The sequence below is a fragment of the Callionymus lyra genome, chromosome 4 (assembly GCF_982586985.1).
Source record: "Callionymus lyra chromosome 4, fCalLyr1.hap1.1, whole genome shotgun sequence".
NCBI classification, from domain to species: Eukaryota; Metazoa; Chordata; class Actinopteri; order Syngnathiformes; family Callionymidae; genus Callionymus; species Callionymus lyra.
In genome coordinates this window covers 6,696,642-6,717,779 of record NC_141821.1, presented here as the reverse complement: position 1 = coordinate 6,717,779, position 21,138 = coordinate 6,696,642, and the positions used below count along the sequence as shown (strand labels likewise).

Sequence of the window (21,138 nt, the reverse complement as noted above, 5' to 3'; positions counted from 1 at the left end):
CAAGTGGCCATCTCTTAGAAAAAAATAGATAGTAAATGAATTAATGAGTTAATGAGTTTTCTCATTCATATACAATAAAAAAAGCAATCAAATACAACTTTTTGTGTGAATTAGAAAGATGTTCATTACATTTATATTCGTTTATTAGAAAACAAAAATTAAACATATATTCAAATCATTTTCTCATTCATATGCAATAAAAAAGCAATGAGATAAAACTTTTTGTGTGAATTAAAAAAGATGTTCATTACATTTATATTCCTTTATTAGAAAACAAAAATTAAACATATATTAAAATCATTTTTTCATTCATATACAATCAAAAAGCAATCAGATAAACATTTCAAGGGTGGTTAACTAAGATGTTCACTACATTTGCATTTATTTATTAGAAGAAAAAACAATGCAGATCACTTAAAATCTAATCTTTAAGATACATATAATGCTTACCTTTGATGGTGTATTTCTTTGCTGCTCTCCTTATTATCCTCCTTCTGTTCTTAGGATTATCACAGTCAAGAGTACGGTTTTTGCAGTCGTCATTGAGCAACAAATGGCGAACTTCATCGTGAATGTTGTCCATTTTTCGTTCGATACTTAATCACTTATAAGTAATCAATCAGGAAGAATTTTCCTGCAGAACCCCGGAACCAAAGAGAGGGGATTTGTTTCTACTGTCCGTCACTGACTGTTGCTAAGTAACGTCTGCTGCGCCCCGGATGCTACGACTGTCCATCGATAAATAGGCCTTTAAAAAAAAAGAAAAAGAAGAGGATATACTTGTGAACAAACCCGGGAAGGATGGAGGACAGTGAGGAGTTATCTCTAACCATCGCTCAGATCGTCCAGCGACTCAAAGGAAGTCATTTACACTCTCAGATAGAGAGACAAGCCAAAGTGAGTGTTAGCATGAGTTAGCATGTGTTAGCATGTGGCTAAAGATGCTGAGCAGGTTCAGGTTCGAAAATAACATGATAAATATATTTTATTTGATGTAACCTATTTATTTAAGCTTCTAAACAGCGCACACAAAAGTAATGTCTGTCCTCTCTTGCTTCCATCCACAGGAATGTTTACACCTGCCAGAGATAAGACTTCCGTCTCTGAAGGAAGATGTTCGCAGCTTCTTGAAAACATCTGGTAAACAGTCAAGAGTTTTATTCTTTGCTTCTTTGAACTAACTTGTTTATTTTAAACATGTCTCAGGCTGGGAAAGAAAACTCCAGAATGCAGTTTACAGAGAATTACACGTGTAAGTTTCTTTATAATGTTCAATAAATCAGTGTCTTTGGAATAATGAACGGTTAAATTTAGTGTTAAAATGTTGACATTTAAAAAAAAGGGAGGAAATTCTGTTGTTGGATTTTCAAGCATTAAAATAATAATAAAAACAAACAATTAAATTAAATAATTTCTATATTGAAAGCTGGAATTTATTTTTTTGGAATGATATAATAAAAATATTTAATTAAACACAATTACACATAGAGTTTGATATTCTTATTCCAATTATTCATAAATACATTTACTGAATTCAACATTTATTTTTCTTATAGTATTTTAAGTTCAATTTATTAAAATGTTGGTCTAATACTGACACCAGACATTACGGCTGCTTTAGAATCTGCCACAATAAATCGATGGTTCAGTGTTTCTACGTCATCACGTGATCGTCTGCGCGTCGAATGATTGGCTGAAAGTTCAAGTATCTCTGCATTCTTTTGCTATTGTTTTTGATTAAAAAAATAAAACCAATAAACTTCAACCTTTCGATAAAGAGTAGATTAAGGTAAGGTAAGGTAAAACTTTATTGATTAGATACACTTAATGGATCTCTGGAGGTCTTCTTGGGAAATTCATAAAAACAAGATAAAGATAAAGAACAGAAAAATAACAAAGGATACAAACATTAACATGGAATACAATCATCTTTTCACTCCTGTTCCACGAGGAACGAATGAGTCCCTGAGTCTATTAGTGTTGCATCATGGGAGATTCAATGCGTCAAGAAAACAACAATTATTCAATAAAATAAACCGAAAATTTCAACATTTGAAATGTCAAATTAAACCATTCAATATTCCGATGACGCTGATATACTTCCAGATGTTCTTTTATGCATGTAAACGCTAACACAAAGTTACAGCTACAGTTACAGCTCATCAGCTGTCGTTTCTTAATTCCTTGTTGTCCTGAAGCCGTTGCCAGCGGAGACGCCTAATATATATGCAATTAAACTTAGTGGTAACATGACAAAACTATTATTTAAATTAAAAATAAATGAAGGTCTGTCACTTGGTATGATATTGGATTTATTGCATAAGGTCTAAAAAGTATTTACAAAATTACATGAAACTATGTTAATAAACAACAACTACCCAGCAGAATTTGTCAAGAATTTGCCGATTTGATGCGTATCATGATACAGGGTTAACGATACAATATGTTGTGATACTGTTGTAACAAGTATATATGTGTAGTATTGTCCAGTACTTGACTCTGGTGTTGTAGAATTTACAGACCACATGACTCTTGACAAGTTGTAACTGCTTTCATTTGATTTCAAACCAAAATATGTCCAAACATCAGCTTTAAAAGTTGCTGGACTCACTGTATCCTCTCGTCCTCAGTCATCATCAGGATCTCACAGTAGTTCTTTTTTTTTTCTTTTTAATAAATAACAGCATTATATACTTAATATATACTTAATAAAGAACAGCATTATATTTGTAATTATATACTCAATCAAGGACAACTTTATGTTCTTAATATATACTCAATAAAGAACATCATTATATACTTTATATATACTCAATAAATAACAGCATTATATAATTAATATATACTTAATAAAGACTTAAAAACATTTTTGAATTAATTAAAGAGTAAACTATACTCAAATATAAGAATATTTTGAATTAAATTGGTAGTAAATTATACTTGGATATTAGAAATTCTGGTATTAAATGAATAGTCAATTATAAAACACCATTAATAAATTTGATTGCAACACAAAAATGAACAAACACTGTAAATAAAATAATCAAATTATTTAATTTTAAAAACGATGGTAAAAAATGATTTAAAAGCCACAAAAAACCCAAATGATACTGATAAATAATAAATGTATTACTGTTGAATGTATAGCTGTTTATATTTATTCTTCATTTTGAGATGTATTTGTGAAACAAGCGGAAAATAACTTGACGACCAACATTATAAAAGATCTATTGAAATCATATCTTTAGAAGGAACTGTTGATGAGATTCTCTACCAGCCTCCACATCCTTGTGTCAAACATTAGCTCTTCTGTCATCAGCTGGGTGTGTTGATGCGGCTGCTCGGCAGGATGTGCTTCATCTGGACAAACACTCGCACTTTCTCAGCTTTGTTGAAGCTATTTGTGAGAGCAACTGACATTTAAGAACAATATGAGGCTGGAATACGTTTAGAATTTAACAGTCAATCCTCACATTTAAATCTCATATGTTAAAGTTTGAACTAGGATAACTCGTTTTTTATTAAGTCAATATATTTCATTGCATCAACTTTGGCTGCAGACCCAGATGTAAATTAATGCACATTTATCATAATAGTGACTTCAAAGTATGAAGCATGTGACGACTCATAGGGACATTTTTACCATCATTTAAAAAAAAAAAAAAAATGTATACACTTAATATATACTCAATAAATAACAGAATTATATACTTAATATATACTCAGTAAATAACATAATTATATACTTAATATATACTTAATAAATAACAGAATTATAAACTTAATATATACTTAATAAAGAACATAATTATATACTTAATATATGCTCAATAAATAACATAATTATATACTTAATACATAATCAATAAATAAAAGAATGATATACTTAATATATGCTCAATAAATAACAGAATTCTGTACTTAATATATACTCAATAAAAAATAGAATGATATACTTAATATATGCTCAAAAAATAACAGAATTCTGTACTTAATATATACTCAATAAATAACATAATTATATTCTTAATATATACTCATTAAATAACAGATTTATATACTTAATATATACTCAATAAATATCAGATTTATATACTTAATGCAAACTTAATAAATAACAGAATGATATACTTAATATATACTCAATAAATAACATAAGTATATACTTAATATTGATCAATAAATAACAGAATGATATACTTAATATAAACTCAAGAAATAACAAAAGTATATACATAATATTGATCAATAAATAACAGAATGATATACTTAATATATACTCAATAAATAACAAAAGTATATACTTAATATTGATCAATAAATAACAGAATGATATACTTAATATATACTCAATAAAGAACAACTTTATAAACGTAATATATACTCAATAAAGAACAACATTATGTACTTGAGATGGCCTTAATAAATAATTTAAAACAGTTTTTTAATTAAATTGATAGTAAATTATACTGAAATGTAAGAATATTTTTCAATCAAATTGATAGAACATTAAACTTGGATATTAGAAAATGTGGTATTAAATTAATAGTCAATCATAAAACACCATTAAATTGTTACTTCCATTCATTTAAAATGACAAATGAATCAGAATGTTTCGTGTGGAGCAGAATCTTCTCCTTCAAATCTCAGAGTCGCTGTTGTTACTGCTGTGGTTTGTAAAGATGACATATAAAACGCTGACTCATGCTCTTCTTTGACTCACTCTTCTGTTCACGTGAGCCGATGTTCAGAGCGCTGTCACTCGACATGCCTTCAACATGGTGGATTCACAAACTGTTTGAGATGTTTCCTTGTATCTTCTACATTACACTCGGTGTCTGTGCAGCCATCTCCCCCCGAGTCGCCCTCAGGCTCCTCCAGAGCATCTCAAGGAGCCTTTGGCCTACATGAGGAAGGCACAGGTCAGTCCGTCTCCTCTGGTCTCCATCACGTCCTGGTCTTCTATTGTGGCCACCATGACCTCCTCACTCCAGGTACTTGGGTCGTCTCATAACATGTCTGCTCTCTCTCTCCGGCAGTGGAGCTGGGAGAGGCGAGTGTTCAAGAGCTTGAACAGCATGAGCACAGAGCTGCAGGTCCCGCTGGCTCGCATGGTAACTATGTTCATTCAAATGTCATCTTTGAACGAGAGGCTAGAGCCGGAGAAGCTGCTGATCCACTCAGATCTGGACGTGAAACTGTTAAACCACTGAGGGAACATTATGGAAGTAAATCAGTGGCATCAGAATGTTCAATTTTATCTTTAAAATATAATATAATACAGAAATTCCACGATAACTGTATTGAAATGTTGAATTCTTTAAAGAAAATTGATTTAAAAAAATTGAATATTTTCTAAATTATAGAATTTTTTATAATTCCATTCCAATAGTTCAAAAATAAAGGTTCTAAATTCAATATACTTGGATCCGTAGTCTTTTAAATTCATTATAAAAATTTAATAATACATAAACCTCTCAATTTAGAAACAATTTAAATAATGACTTGCTTTCACCGTTTGAAATCTGCTAATATTCTCATATACTTCCGTATCAAGACGGCAGTGACTTGTGACATGTGGAGCACAGATGGACAATAGATCCTCACGATCCACATCATGGACTGAGGCTGACGTGAAGGTTTCTCAAGCAAAAAGACAGATGGAAGCAGAGCCTTGACTTGGAGTCGGCTATATTTGTTACACAGACACCATTTTATAGTTCCTTTTTCAATTTCAAAGAGTTAAATAAAAAATGTTCTTGGCGTAATAAAATAAAAAAATACTTTTTAAAATGCAGTTTAGGGACCACAAATACTCCTAGAAAGGGTGAACTATTGAATAAAACATTGAAATTAACATTGAAATATAGCAGGCAAAACAGCATAAGCGATCCATGAAATCATGAACATTTAAACAGTGTTTTTATTTTTTTTTAATTAAAACCCACTGGAATAACAAGCTCTGGTATTTAAGAACAAAACCCTATCACCCAAAAATTCTGAAATATTTTGATATTTAACAACGAGTTTACATTCTGGCATATATGGTTTATGGTTTATATTAAATCAACATCAAAAATATTGCACCCTCTTACAATTGAACTAAAAATAATTAACATTAAATTCTGAAAATAATTCTCCCTGAACTGAGAACCAAAGGCTCCTTCAGCCTAAATCATGGGAAGTTGATGGTTTTAATTTGAATAAAATTGGACATGTTTTAATTTTCAAGGGTGTCTTCTGCCCCCCAATGCGCCCCCCTGTCCCTCTACCAGGTGACCTTGGTATTTTACCTGATTCCATTTTCTCCAATTAAGAGTTTAAGATGAAGTTTATGGATTGATATAGAAAACAAAAACTTTAAGGGCTGCGTTTGGCCCCCGATCTGCACTTTGGTCTAAGGAAAAATTCCAGTTCTGTTGAATCCTAGGTTGATAATCTAGCGATGGATGAGTATCACGATACAGTTTCAATGACATGATATATGGTGATAGTGTAGTAAGTATATATTTGTAGTATTGTTGACTACTTGACTCTGGTGTTGTGATAGTGTAGTAACAAGAATATATGTGTAGTATTGTCCAGTACTTGACTCTGGTGTTGTAGTATTTACAGACCACATGACTCTTGACGAAGTCTTAACGGCTTCTATTTGTTTCAAACCAAAATATGTCCAAACATCAGCTTTAAAAGCTGCTGGACTCACTGTATCCTCTCGTCCTCAGTCATCACAGGGTTTCATTGTTCCTTTAACTGTTGAGGATGTAATGAGTGCTGCGTGAATATTTAAATGTTATTGTATATAAAATTAGAAAATATATATATTTAATTTTAAACACACTTTATTCAACTGTAAACCTCAAAAGAAGTATGATATAAATCAATTGTGATTCAATTAAAAAAACATTTAGAAAAAAGTAGTATCGATACAATATTGTGAAAATGAGATCTTGAGATATATCTTCGTATCAATTATTTTCCTGCTTTTCTCTCTTGGAATCAAGTTTAATTTCAAGTGGATTCCAACAATGGAACTAGTTGCTGTGAAAAGGTTAAACTACAGTTTATTGATGAGATTGATGTGGTTTGTTGTTCGTTACCTGAACATTTCTCGACCATGTAACACGGTGTCGTTACAAAGCTGTGACTCGACTCTCCTTGTGTCTCTCTTGACCCCACAGAGGTCAGAGGAGCAGCAGACGGAGCTCAGCAACAAGTGGAACGAGTTGGGCACAGATGAACCAGGTTCGTAGCTGAGGATTCGACCTGATGACCTTTCAAGAGCGATAAAGATCCGTTACGTGTCGACGTCTGTGAACCTCACTCGCTAATTAATGTTGACTTTTTCTGTTTGTTCAGGGAAAGTTAGTGTCAATACGCTCGATCCCAAACCTTCTTTTGCACCGTCGACTGGTTCAATGTTGGCGTTGTATCCACCCAAACGACCTTCAGATCAAAAGACTGAAAATGATTTTTGCTCTTGAAAAATACATCTCAGCATTTGGCTGGATCAGCAGGAGCTCCTGGGCTGGTTTGACTCGTGTTCACTAGTTTACCGGCTTATTTTTGACAGTAAAAAGAATCGCACTCTAGTCTCTTCAGTTGTAACTTAAACAAATGACAAATCACACAATCGAGGTCCGTGACATGTTCAAGCTACAAACACTGTAGATCGTGAAAGTAGAGATTGTCCAGATCCTTGGAAGCAGCTGCGCTGCAGAGACTCGTCCTTCTTCTTCCGTCCAAAACTGGAATGTGTTCGTGCTGCAGCGGAATTCACTGCTGTTATGTAGAAGCGTCTTCTTCTCTCTTTCTAAATACTTGATTTACATTTCTGACTAAATTAATCTGTTTGTTTAAAGCGTTTTATAATCCTAACGCGATTATGACTTTTCTACCTGCAGATTTGAGTCTTTTCAGGCCGGTTTATGCTCCGAAAGACTTCCTGGAGGTGTGTGTGAGTTCTGGTTGGATTAAGTGTTTGTTGAAGTTTTCCTCGCTTTCAATCTCATCTTGTCCTTCAGTTTCAGTACATTTCTAGGTTTTTCAATGTACTCACAGTATTTAGGATTTCCAACGACAATTTAGCATTTTATAACCTTAATCCAACAGTTTTCAACTATAATACAACAATTTTCAACTGTAATCAAACAATTTTCAACTATAATCAAACAATTTTCAACTATAATACAACAATTTTCAACTATAATCAAACAATTTTCAACTATAATACAACAATTTTCAACTACAATACAACAATTTTCAGCTATAATCAAACAATTTTCAACTATAATACAACAATTTTCAACTATAATCAAACAATTTTCAACTATAATCAAACAATTTTCAACTATAATCAAACAATTTTCAACTATAATACAACAATTTTCAACTATAATCAAACAATTTTCAACTATAATCAAACAATTTTCAACTATAATCAAACAATTTTCAACTATAATCAAACAATTTTCAGCTATAATCAAACCATTTTCAACTATAATCAAACCATTTTCAACTATAATCAAACAATTTTCAACTATAATCAAACAATTTTCAGCTATAATCAAACAATTTTCAACTATAATCAAACAATTTTCAACTATAATCAAACAATTTTCAACTATAATACAACAATTTTCAACTACAATACAACAATTTTCAACTATAATCAAACAATTTTCAACTATAATACAACAATTTTCAACTACAATACAACAATTTTCAACTATAATCAAACAATTTTCAACTATAATCAAACAATTTTCAACTATAATACAACAATTTTCAACTACAATACAACAATTTTCAACTATAATCAAACAATTTTCAACTATAATCAAACAATTTTCAGCTATAATCAAACAATTTTCAACTATAATACAACAATTTTCAACTACAATACAACAATTTTCAACTATAATCAAACAATTTTCAACTATAATACAACAATTTTCAACTACAATACAACAATTTTCAACTATAATCAAACAATTTTCAACTATAATCAAACAATTTTCAACTATAATAAAACAATTTTCAACTACAATACAACAATTTTCAACTATAATCAAACAATTTTCAACTATAATCAAACAATTTTCAACAATATACCTAAAATGTTCAACTTAATCAAATAATTTTCAACTTTGAAAAAACGGAGTAACTATTACAACGTGAAGTCATGATTTAATCTTCCACGGATACACAAAAAACGAAATTAAATGTTTTACAAGTGCAGTTCAAAGACACAATAATGTTTCAGTTTAATCTTTCTGTTCAAATTTCAAATTTCCAATTTATTTTGGCCTGAAATTGATTCACAACATGCTTGAAATCTTCATTTATTGGCTCAAGATATATGGAACGAATTTTGTTGTCTTTTTTTGTAGGTCTTGGTCACTTTGCGAAACCCCAACCACGACAGCAAGGAAGACATCAGCGCTAGAAGCCATTGGGGTCTGATCCAGGTTCCCCTCAGTGTCGGAGACCTCCCTCAGCTGGTGAGAGTTCAGGTGTTGCCGATAAGAGGCTGTCGATTGGATGTGTGAAGTGATTTATGGCAGTATGGTGGTGTCACGCTGTCAACACGTTACTAACACGTTACTAACACGTAACTGTTCATGTTTCCGAAACAGAGAGCAGTCTACTCCGAATTAAGTCTCTCCGTCGGGCAAGTTGGGATTGATGACAACGCACAAATCCATCCAGGTAATGAGCAAACTTCTTCCTGTTTTGTGTTGAATCTACGATATTACTTACTTACTTATTTAAGCTTTTATCTTTTAACATCTGAATTGGTAGATGTAAGTAAGTAAGTAAGTAAGTAATTTTTATTTATATAGCGCTTTTCCAGACCAGGGTCACAAAGCGCTTAAACAATCAAAACAATATTCAATAAAGTATATACTTTAAAGGTCAAGATAAAACTGATAACACAACAGGAGTTCCAGAAAATCAAGGAAAAGCCTGAACAAATAGAAACGTCTTAAGATGTTTCTTAAAGGAGTCAGTAGATCCATCAAGCGCAAAGAGAGAGGAAGATCGTTCCAAAGCTTAGGAGCAACAGCCTGAAAAGATTTCTCTCCTCTGGTCCTGAGTCGTGTACGAGGAACCATAAGTAGATTCTGATCCACAGACCTCAGAGCCCGAGCTGGGGTGTAAGGCTGGATCAGATCAGAGATGCAAGGAGGAGCCTGACCATGAATAGATCTGAAAGTAAGAACCAGAATTTTAAAGTTGATCCTGAAAGAAACTGGAAGCCAGTGAAGAGTTATAAGGATCGGAGAAATGTGAGTTCTTCTACTAGAGCGGGTCAGAATTCTCGCTGCAGAGTTCTGAATCAACTGCAGGCGAGACGATCCTTCTTGTTAAGACATGAAAACAAACTGTTACAATAGTCCAGACGAGAAGAAACAAACGCATGGATTACAAGATCATTAATCTGGAGATCTGCTTCGGGAAGTTGGGGTTTCCAGTTCACAGCATACAATAGAAAGTACAGAAGTTTCAAAAAAGCAAGAACAAGAACAAAGCTCAAAAGAAAAGAGCAAAGTGCAATGAATGACAAAGTGCAAATATAAACAACAATTATCAAAGGAAATAACACAAAGAAAAGGATTCAAGGATTAACATGGAACAACATCATCCCTTCACTCTGCTCCTGCCCCCAAACTCAGAGTTCTATCTGAGGAGGAACATTCCAACTTTAGTTCAAATCAAAGGAGATGCTCCTGCTCTGGCGGTCGAACCTTCTGAGTCGTCTCCTCACTGTCATATTTGTTGCTGCACAGCCGTTCAAAATACAAGCCAGAGTCCGAAATGCATTCAAGCATTTACCTTAAATAGCTTCGACCTCAATTCTCTTTGGCGAACAAACATAAACAGTGTGGGTCTTATTTATAAGAGTGCGGGACATTATAAACATCTGTCTCATACTCCATAACTGTGCAGGACTCAACCTTCTCCATCCTTCATCCATTTGTAATATTAGTTTGTCCTTTTTATCATGGTTTTCATTGTCAAGATAAAGGTGTTTTCATGTCTCTGCAGATTTGTTTGAAAGTGACTTTGTTCAAGTGGGAAAGAAAGGTAAGAAAGTGCGGCGTGTTTACTGGTCCTGATTTGATATTGTGTGTTGTGTATGCACGGAACAACTTTTCAAACATCAACACCGGACTAGATGGAGGAAGTTCTCCTTGTTGACCGACGTGTTGGACCATGTTGGTCAAACATGGGAAGCGTTTTCTGTGTGAATAAGTTGAGCAGCACTTTGAGGAAAAATCTCTCGTGATGTTTTCTTGTAGTTAATTATTGCCTTTTAAAGTGAAGAGGACATGATGTCATTGTTAAACAAACACACACACACACACCAAGACTACACACAACCATTTATAAAATCCAGGTGTTGATTTTCCCACTGGCGATGCCAGGCTTTGGACCTTCGACCCCGAGGTTGTTTATTGCAGGGTTAGGTTCTGAAACGCACCCGCAACAAAATCTTCATTTTCACTTAATTGACCAAAATGTATTTAACTACTCCCATCATGCTTTGCCGCCCAGCCACTTTTGAAACACACACTGATGATACGATAGAGTTCAACATGCCGATCCTGGCGAAGACTGAGGACGAGAGGATACAGTGACTCCAACAGCTTTTAAAGCTGATGTTTGGACTTATTTTGGTTTGAAAACAAATGAAAGCAGTTACGACTTTGTCAAGAGTCATGTGGTCTGTAATTTCTGACACACCAGAGCCAAGTACTGGACAATACTACACATGTATACTTGTTACTACACTATCACAACACCAGAGTCAAGTACTGGACAATACTACACATATATACTTGTTACTACACTATCACAACACCAGAGTCAAGTACTGGACAATACTACACATATATACTTGTTACTACACTATCACAACACCAGAGTCAAGTACTCGACAATACTAAAAATATATCCTTGTTACTACACTATCACAACACCAGAGTCAAGTACTGGACAATACTACACATATATACTTGTTACTACACTATCACAACACCAGAGTCAAGTACTGGACAATACTACACATATATACTTGTTACTACACTATCACAACACCAGAGTCAAGTACTCGACAATACTAAAAATATATCCTTGTTACTACACTATCACAACACCAGAGTCAAGTACTGGACAATACTACACATATATACTTGTTACTACACTATCACAACACCAGAGTCAAGTACTCGACAATACTACACATATATACTTGTTACTACACTATCACAACACCAGAGTCAAGTACTCGACAATACTAAAAATATATCCTTGTTACTACACTATCACAACACCAGAGTCAAGTACTGGACAATACTACACATATATACTTGTTACTACACTATCACAACACCAGAGTCAAGTACTGGACAATACTACACATATATACTTGTTACTACACTATCACAACACCAGAGTCAAGTACTCGATAATACTAAAAATATATCCTTGTTACTACACTATCACAACACCAGAGTCAAGTACTGGACAATATTACACATATATACTTGTTACTACACTATCACAACACCAGAGTCAAGTACTGGACAATACTACACATATATACTTGTTACTACACTATCACAACACCAGAGTCAAGTACTGGACAATACTACACATATATACTTGTTACTACACTATCACAACACCAGAGTCAGGTACTCGACAACACTAAACATATATAGTTGTTACTACACTATCACAACACCAGAGTCAAGTACTCTTGACATACAGTATCACTATAAATCGTATCGTTGACCCTGTATCTTGATATGCATCAACAGATTGTTGGCGTACACACCCCTAATGTGGGGGTGGTCCTCAGCATGCACATGTCAAGAATCAAGAAATCCTTGAATGATAATAAAAATGATCTTGTTCTGTAGTTGTTGCGGAGCAGGACAGTGCAGCAGCTCAGCAGTACATCAGACGAGGCTGCCCCACAGGCCTCCGGGCTGACCTCTGGGCCCTCATCCTCAACTCCATCAACCAATCACAGGTAGCGTTTCACAGTGACGGTCACTAATACTGTCTCTACATCACAGTTATCGATGTGAAACCATCCACATTTTGCTCAGCATTTATTGCCTTTTTTATTGCCTTGTTTATTAGCATTACCTATCGATGTGAAGATAAACTAAACGTGGGTGAGCGTTGGACTACACACCGAGGGTCGTACAGTGTTGATTTAGTCCACAAACTCGTGCTTGAGAAACAATCCTGCGCACGAGAAGATTGATTTTACTGGAGGATTGAAAGAAGACCGCACTAGAGGTTTCTTCATTTATTGAGCTACACAACCAGTCTTTTTAAGTACATTCTTCTGATAACGGAAGATCCTGTTCCAAGAAACAAGTTGACTTTAGTGCTCGTTTAGCTGTCAAACAAACTCTCAGATGCTCAGCAACACTCAGGAATGGATGGAAATAACCTCACACTGCGGCTCACACTCTTGTCTGTCAACTAGTAAAACCAGTAAAAACCCACGTCAGATACATCATGATACCTGTTTGCACGGTGGACTGGTTTAATAAACACAGTGATAAAAATCACATTTATTTATGAGTAAACTTGCAAAAGAGAGTCTCGACCTGTCACAGACTAATGTTGATTTGAAGAATAAAAGACGGCAATAATCCATCGCAGATAAATTTTATTTATATTTAAACAAATCTGCATCAAAGCAACATTTAACTCATAGTGTTTATGTAAATGACTGAATAGATTTATTCAGAAAAATATATTAAATATGTACTTATTTGTACTTGAAAAAGTAGGCTTCAAAAAAGTAGGCCAAATATATATATATATGTTAAATTTCCTTCACGTTTGTAACTACTCTTCAGTTTGTTTTGCAAATTTCCAAATATTTCTACACAGATATGCATATAAAATATAGGCATAAATAGCAACAAAACATACATTTATACATATGCAAAAATATAATTGTAAAAATAAAATTGAACTTTAACAATCAAACACAAAACAGTTAAAATATACACTTTAAAAGATCAACATAAGACAAACACAGGAGTCTGTATTTGAGAAAATCAAGGAAAAGCACAAATAAAAATGTCTTGAGATGTTTCTTGAAGGAGTCAGTAGATCATCAAACACAGATGTTTCTTGAAGGAGTCAGTAGATCATCAAACACAGATGTTTCTTGAAGGAGTCAGTAGATCATCAAACACAGATGTTTCTTGAAGGAGTCAGTAGATCATCAAACACAGAGATGGTTCCAAAGCTTAGGAGCAACAGTCTGGAAGGATTTCTCTCCTCTGGCCCAGAACCGTGTTCAGGAACCATCAGTAGATTCTGATCCACAGACCTCAGAGCCCGAGCTGGGGTGTAAGTTTGGATCAGATCACTGATGGAAAGTCTGACCATGAATAGATCTGAAAGTAAGAACCAGGATTTTAAAATGATCCTGAAAGAAACTGGCAGCCAGTGAAGAGTTTTACGGATCGGAGAAATGTGAGTTCTTCTACTAGAGCGGGTCAGAATTCTGGCTACAGAGTTTCTATGAACTGTTAAAATAGTCTAAACGAGACAAACACATGGATTATAAGATCCGGAGATTTTTTCCCAGTTGAAATTGTCTTTTATAAGACATTATAATGCATTTATGAGACTTTTCTATAATTTGAATTACAATTTAAATTATACCAGATTCTCTCATTTTCTTAGTTCAATTCAAAACAAGTTGTTGTTGTGCTACTATAGAATATGTTGACATCTGAAATCTGATGAATTGAGATTTATGGAATTTCAAAAGAGCTTAATAACATGTGTTGGATTCAAATGAAAGTATTAGAAAGGGAGGAAAACAATGAGACGTAACCTTTTAGACGTAACATTGTGACGTGTCATCTGAGCAGCTACTTCCTCCAGAGGTGGTCACTTGTTAACATCCTTCGTCTGCTCTCCTTCTCTGCTTCCGCAGCACTGATCATTGTCACCGCTGTCGCTGAGGACGTCTTTATTAGATCATGTCTCCTTTTCCACTCGTTCATAACAAGCTGTCTCAGACCGGAGACTCGTTGGAAAAGGTGCAGGAAGCACTTCGACCTCTGCTTTCTGGTCTAATCCTGCTGCCGTCAACGTTTATGAGCTTCATTAAACTGATTTAGAAGGTTATTTAAAGGAGTTTGTTGGGAAACTGTTTAAAATCAAGCTCCCGATAGACTTCTCTTTCATTACTCAGTCAAACTTTTACAAACCTAAAAATACATTAAAAGAAAGTGAAATACACACTCCTGTATGTACTTTTCCGAGTCATTACATTATGACCACGGTTCACGTGGGTCTGTGTGATTGAATTATTTTAATGGTATTAACAACCGTTTCCAGGATCTGATGCACTATGAACAGTTGAAGGCCGGAGTGATTCAACACAGCCTGCTGGTGGACAATCTCTTCTACAAGGTACGAGTCCAACACCTCTGCAGACGTTGGTTGTCTCTGGATAAAGTGGATTCAATGTTTGTGCAGGACGTGAAGCTCACCGCCAGTAATGACGACTACTACTTCGTGTTCGAAGACTTCCTCTACCAGGTGTGTGTCCGTGTCCACATACAAACGCTCTCCAGACACATTCAAAGACGGATGAATTATTGTAGCTCGACCTTTCTTTTTACAGCCAGACCAGATTAAACTTGACGATGAAGTCGTCTCCTGTAAATAGTTTGACTTGTTGTTAACATTCCACTTTATCTCCATTTTGATACGAACTCTTGTTTATATGAGTGTGTCTCGACTCCGTCGAATGTTTGTTTTAGGTGTCTTGATGTTACACACACACACACACACACACATCGACACACACCAACACTCTGACTCTGACACACAGGCAGGGCCACAAACACACACATAGAGAAACATACACCTATGCAGACACACACATGCAGAGAGACACACACAGGTACACACCACAATGACACATTCACAGCACACGGAGAGAAACAAAAACACACACACCACAAAGAGACACAAACCCGTACAGCACAAAAACACACACACAGACAAACGCACCACGCAGAGACACACGCACTCATTTACACGCGGAGAGACACACACAAGAGAAAACACACAACACACAGACAAACACACCACGCAGAGACAAACGCACCATGCAGAGACACACACACTACACAGAGACACACACACCACACAGAGACACAAACACCTGTATACACATGGAGAGACACAAACACCAAACGGCGACACACAGACACGGACAAACACACCACTCAGAGACACACACACTACACAGAGACACTCGCACACGCCACACTGGGACAGACATTCGGATATATACACAAATACACACACACACACCACATGGAGTAAGAGAGACACTGACACACACACCACACAGAGAAACACACAAATAACACACACAGACGCACACAATCTTGAAGACAAATGGATATACATAGAGACACACACACACACACACACACACACACATGCAGAGCCGCATACACACTCAAGAGCACACACATGCACAAACGCACACACACACTCACACACTGTTCACTATATAATCTTCTCAAACACAAGCGATCTACGCTGACGAGCTCTGAACGACTCATTTCAGGAGGTTGTTATAATGTTTGATCCCAGTGACAACCATGAGACTCAACTTTACAAAAGGTCCTTCGTCCTCTTCACCTCCAGGTCTTGATACCCTCTCCTCCTGCTGTGGTCCACCCTCTCAGGGTCCAGTGTTTCTGCTCAAGGAACAGAAAAATCTTTATTTTAGGAAATAATTATTCATGAATCAGGATGAAAACTAACAAATATAAAGTGATGAAATCTGAAAATAAAGAGTCAAAACTAGAATCTTATGAAGAAATGATATGGACTCCTAAGGCTCTATACTAGACCAAGAGGTGCACAGGGTCCTAGAGGTGCACAGGGTCCGAAGGATGAACTGGGTCCTAGAGGTGCACAGGGTCCTAGAGGTGCACAGGGTCTGAAGGATGGACTGGGTCCTAGAGGTGCACAGGGTCCGAAGGATGAACTGGGTCCTAGAGGTGCACAGGGTCCTAGAGGTGCACAGGGTCCGAAGGATGAACTGGGTCCTAGAGGTGCACAGGGTCCTAGAGGTGCACAGGGTCTGAAGGATGAACTGGGTCCTAGAGGTGCACAGGGTCCGAGAGGTGCACAGGGTCCGAAGGATGAACTGGGTCCTAGAGGTGCACAGGGTCTGAAGGATGAACTGGGTCCTAGAGGTGCACAGGGTCCGAGAGGTGCACAGGGTCCGAAGGGTGAACGGGGTCCGAGAGGTGCACAGGGTCCGAGAGGTGCACAGGGTCCGAAGGATGAACTGGGTCCTAGAGGTGCACAGGGTCCGAGAGGTGCACAGGGTCCGAAGGATGAACTGGGTCCTAGAGGTGCACAGGGTCCGAGAGGTGCACAGGGTCCGAAGGATGAACTGGGTCCTAGAGGTGCACAGGGTCCGAGAGGTGCACAGGGTCCGAAGGATGAACTGGGTCCTAGAGGTGCACAGGGTCCGAGAGGTGCACAGGGTCCGAAGGGTGAACGGGGTCCGAGAGGTGCGCAGGGTCCGAGAGGTGAGCAGGGTCCGAGAGGTGAGCAGCAAACTCTGTTCAGCTTGTATAGTCTCCTGAAGAGACGACGCACTAGAACTGTGACTTGAGGTTTGGCTCGATGATCATATCCTTTTAAGTGGATCTTTGTCTGAGTCCGTCTCAGAAGGTCTTGATCCGCTCCAGGTGGACAGCTTTTAATACAACCTCTAATCCAAAGTAACTGAAGTTAATTATGCCTGCAAGTATCTTCTGAGGATGGAGTGGCGTGTTGTACATTCGGTCCACCAAAGCCTCGGTGTTATTTGGAGCAACAGAACGGAACATGGATTAGTCTCCGGCTTCCAGTCGTGATCTAATCCGATGGATTTTGTGTTCCAGGTGCTGCTCTGCTTCTCCCGAGACACCGCTGTGTTGGAGCATTTTAAAAAAAACAGCGCCACTCCCCCGAGGTCTTATCTTCAAGGTAAGATTTCCATGATTTCCTTTTGTTTTCCCTTTGAAATGACGTCAAACCAAATGTGATACTTTTGTTGGTTCTTATAGCAACAATAAGAAACATTTTAAGGATTTTCCCCTGTTTTTTCTGTAATGGTTGGTTGAATTATTTGCCATATTTAACAAAGCTCTCGTTACGAAGTCATAGTTTTTACTTAGAGAGACTTTTTAAAGTTTATTTCATCCCATTCAACAACCCCCTCAGTAACGGCGACCTGGACAATATCTACAGAAACGATGAAATACTAACACTAATATTACGTAGTGCTGCTCATTTATTGACTTAAAAATATAAAAAACCCAATAAAGATTTGTGAATGATTTTGCAGAACAGTATTTGAATGACTAATAATGCAAGAAAACATGTTAACTGCAGGGTAAGGCTGCACGATATTGGAAATAAGTGCGATATTCCATATTGGTGTCTTGAATTGCGATATCAATATTAATGCAATATTTGTTTCTTTCACCTTAAAATGTAGCTCTGTGCACGCGCAGCCGCAAATACTATAGGATTAGAGAAGGAAAACCATGCAATATTTCCCTTTCGTTTATTCCCGTGCTTTGGTGCCGACATGATTGTAGAAAAATATCACTTATAACACTCAGTTTCCTGTGACTTGCATAGGTTTCCCAAGAGCGACATCAGAGAGGAGCTGCCAGCGTGTCGTGATATCCCCAAATTAATAATAAATCCACCTTCTTGTACACGCACACATAACAGTTTTCAAATGACCTGACGCTAACAACTTAGCTCGTTAGCATACGGTGAAGACGGACAGGTTTGTTTGTAAGTTCACGATCTTATAAGAAAACAACTGAGACGAGATGAGAAGTTCTTACAATATGTTGCTTTAACAAAGGAGGTTGAAAGAGACGAGTGACTGGATCACTCGCATATCAGCAGCTCATTAGTAAGTATTACTTCCGTGGATATATTGAGCTAAGTCAGCGCGCCAGCAAGATGCGTCGCCATAGCTACCGAATCTAGCAAGCTGCGCCGCACAGTTGACAGACGGACGGAGACGTAAACAACAACGAGACATAGAAGTACAAATTGACAACTTTACAGAACGTGACACTGATTGGTCGAAGTGTGGATTTAAGAAATGCTTTATTTATAAAATAAAGATTTCTAAATTATTGAACATGTTTTCGATATGCATATCACATGTGCCAATATCGCGATATGTTTTTTTTAAATCATTATATCGTGCTGTCCTACTGCAGGGTAAACATGATATTCTTGCAGGACATGACACTGTTTGTTTTCCTCACAGGGAAAGAAGGAGAAGAAGAATGTTCCGTTGTTTATCCTCCCAATGGTAACGTCCACCTGCTTTGTTTACTGACGACAAGAAACACACTGTGACGTGACCGTGATGTGTTCCGCAGGTGTGATCCCGTTCCATGGATTCTCCATGTACGGTGAGTGTGTTTGTAGGACTCGCTCGTCCTCCTCGTGTCTGAGGCCGCTGTGCTCGTCCCGACAGTGGCGCCGCTCTGCTTCCTGTACAACGAGCCGTCCAAACTCTACGCCGTGTTCAGGGAAATGTACATTCGCTACTTCTTCAGACTGCACTCCATCTCCTCGGCGCCGTCGGTGAGGAGCGTTTACAGTCAAGGTCGTGGGTTGAATGGAACGAGTGCGACTCGACAGAAAGTTTGAATCTCTTGAATCTCACAGAAGGTCAATTATCTCCATATTCCATTATTACAAACTCATTAGACCCCGGGCTGTAGATGAGCTGAACTTGATGGAGTAGATGAGCTGAACTTGATGGAGGCTCCTCTCGTTCGTCGTCGGGTTAATCTCCATCACAGCCCAGCAGGATTAGTTTGAAAGTATGTTGGTCCAAGATAAACCAGATCGTGCCAGGCTGCCTTGAGTTCGCTCTTCTCGCTCCAAGTCTTCGTCACATGACTGTGATCTGTGGTTCTGAACTCACTTGTATGTTCGACTTGATTAAACCGTTCACTTATACAATCGACCAACTAATGTGTAATAATAATAATAAAATATCAGAAACTTCTTATAAAACAGATTTGAGTGTTTGATGAAGGATGTGAGGGAAAAAAGAGTAAAAAATATTTTAATCAAACTTCAGGGTGAAAATACATTTTGTTGTTAAGACGACTGAAGATGGTCAACCTGGTGTTTTTATCGCCTGCAGGGAATCGTGTCCTTGTGCCTCCAGTTTGAGCGACTGCTTCAGGCCCACATGCCTCAGCTTTTCTACCACCTCAGACAAATTGGTGCTCAACCGTAAGTATGATTATGAAGATGAAGATGAAGATGAAGATTATGAAGATGAAGATGAGGATGTATGATGATGAAGATGATGATGATGAAGATGATGATGATGAAGATGAGGATGAGGAGGATGAAGCGGATGAAGATGAAGATGTATGGTGGTGATGAGGATGTATGGTGGTGATGAGGATGAAGATAATGGTGGTGATGAGAATGATGAGGATGAAGATGAGGATGAGGAGGATGAAGAGGATGAAGAGGATGAAGATGATGATGATGAAGATGGTGATGATGATGAGGATGATGAGGATGATGAGGACGATGAGGATGAAGATGATGGTGATGATGGTGATGATGATGATGAGGATGATGAGGATGAAGATGAAGAGGATGATGAGCATGAGGAGGATGATGATGAAGATGATGATGAAGATGGTAATGATGATGATGATGAGGATGATGAGGATGAAGATGATGGTGATGATGGTGGTGATGGTGATGAGGATGATGATGAAGATGAAGATGAATATGAAGTTGAGGATGTATGGTGGTGATGAAGATGATGGTGGTGATGATGATGAAGATGATGGTGGTGATGAGGATGAGGATGAGGATGAGGATGAAGATGATGATGATGATGAGGATGGTTATGATGATGATGATGATGATGAGGATGAAGATGAGCATGATGATGATGAAGATGAGGATGGTGGTGGTGATGGTGATGATGAGGATGATGATGAAGATGAAGATGAAGATGATGAAGATGAGGATGTGGTGGTGATG

General features: G+C 37.0%; 1 protein-coding gene across 3 annotated transcripts in view; it reads left to right on the top strand.

Moving 5' to 3' along the window:
• The first annotated feature begins 690 nt into the window (after nucleotides 1-690).
• tbc1d19 (TBC1 domain family, member 19) overlaps nucleotides 691-21,138 on the top strand; it is a 29,631-nt gene continuing 9,183 nt past the window's right edge. For all 3 annotated transcript variants that reach the window (XR_015710876.1, XM_087788574.1, XM_087788573.1), the window contains exons 1-18: nucleotides 691-897; nucleotides 1,068-1,140; nucleotides 1,207-1,252; nucleotides 4,847-4,922; nucleotides 5,040-5,114; nucleotides 7,182-7,245; nucleotides 7,905-7,951; nucleotides 9,393-9,503; nucleotides 9,639-9,711; nucleotides 11,053-11,091; nucleotides 12,933-13,045; nucleotides 15,397-15,471; nucleotides 15,538-15,600; nucleotides 17,982-18,066; nucleotides 19,379-19,423; nucleotides 19,494-19,526; nucleotides 19,592-19,701; nucleotides 20,273-20,364. Coding sequence is in view for 2 of the 3 variants with exons in the window: in XM_087788574.1 (XP_087644700.1) it covers nucleotides 802-897; nucleotides 1,068-1,140; nucleotides 1,207-1,252; nucleotides 4,847-4,922; nucleotides 5,040-5,114; nucleotides 7,182-7,245; nucleotides 7,905-7,951; nucleotides 9,393-9,503; nucleotides 9,639-9,711; nucleotides 11,053-11,091; nucleotides 12,933-13,045; nucleotides 15,397-15,471; nucleotides 15,538-15,600; nucleotides 17,982-18,066; nucleotides 19,379-19,423; nucleotides 19,494-19,526; nucleotides 19,592-19,701; nucleotides 20,273-20,364 (1,316 nt within the window). In the remaining variant the exon portion in view is untranslated. The remainder of the gene's footprint in view (nucleotides 898-1,067; nucleotides 1,141-1,206; nucleotides 1,253-4,846; nucleotides 4,923-5,039; nucleotides 5,115-7,181; nucleotides 7,246-7,904; nucleotides 7,952-9,392; nucleotides 9,504-9,638; nucleotides 9,712-11,052; nucleotides 11,092-12,932; nucleotides 13,046-15,396; nucleotides 15,472-15,537; nucleotides 15,601-17,981; nucleotides 18,067-19,378; nucleotides 19,424-19,493; nucleotides 19,527-19,591; nucleotides 19,702-20,272; nucleotides 20,365-21,138) is intronic.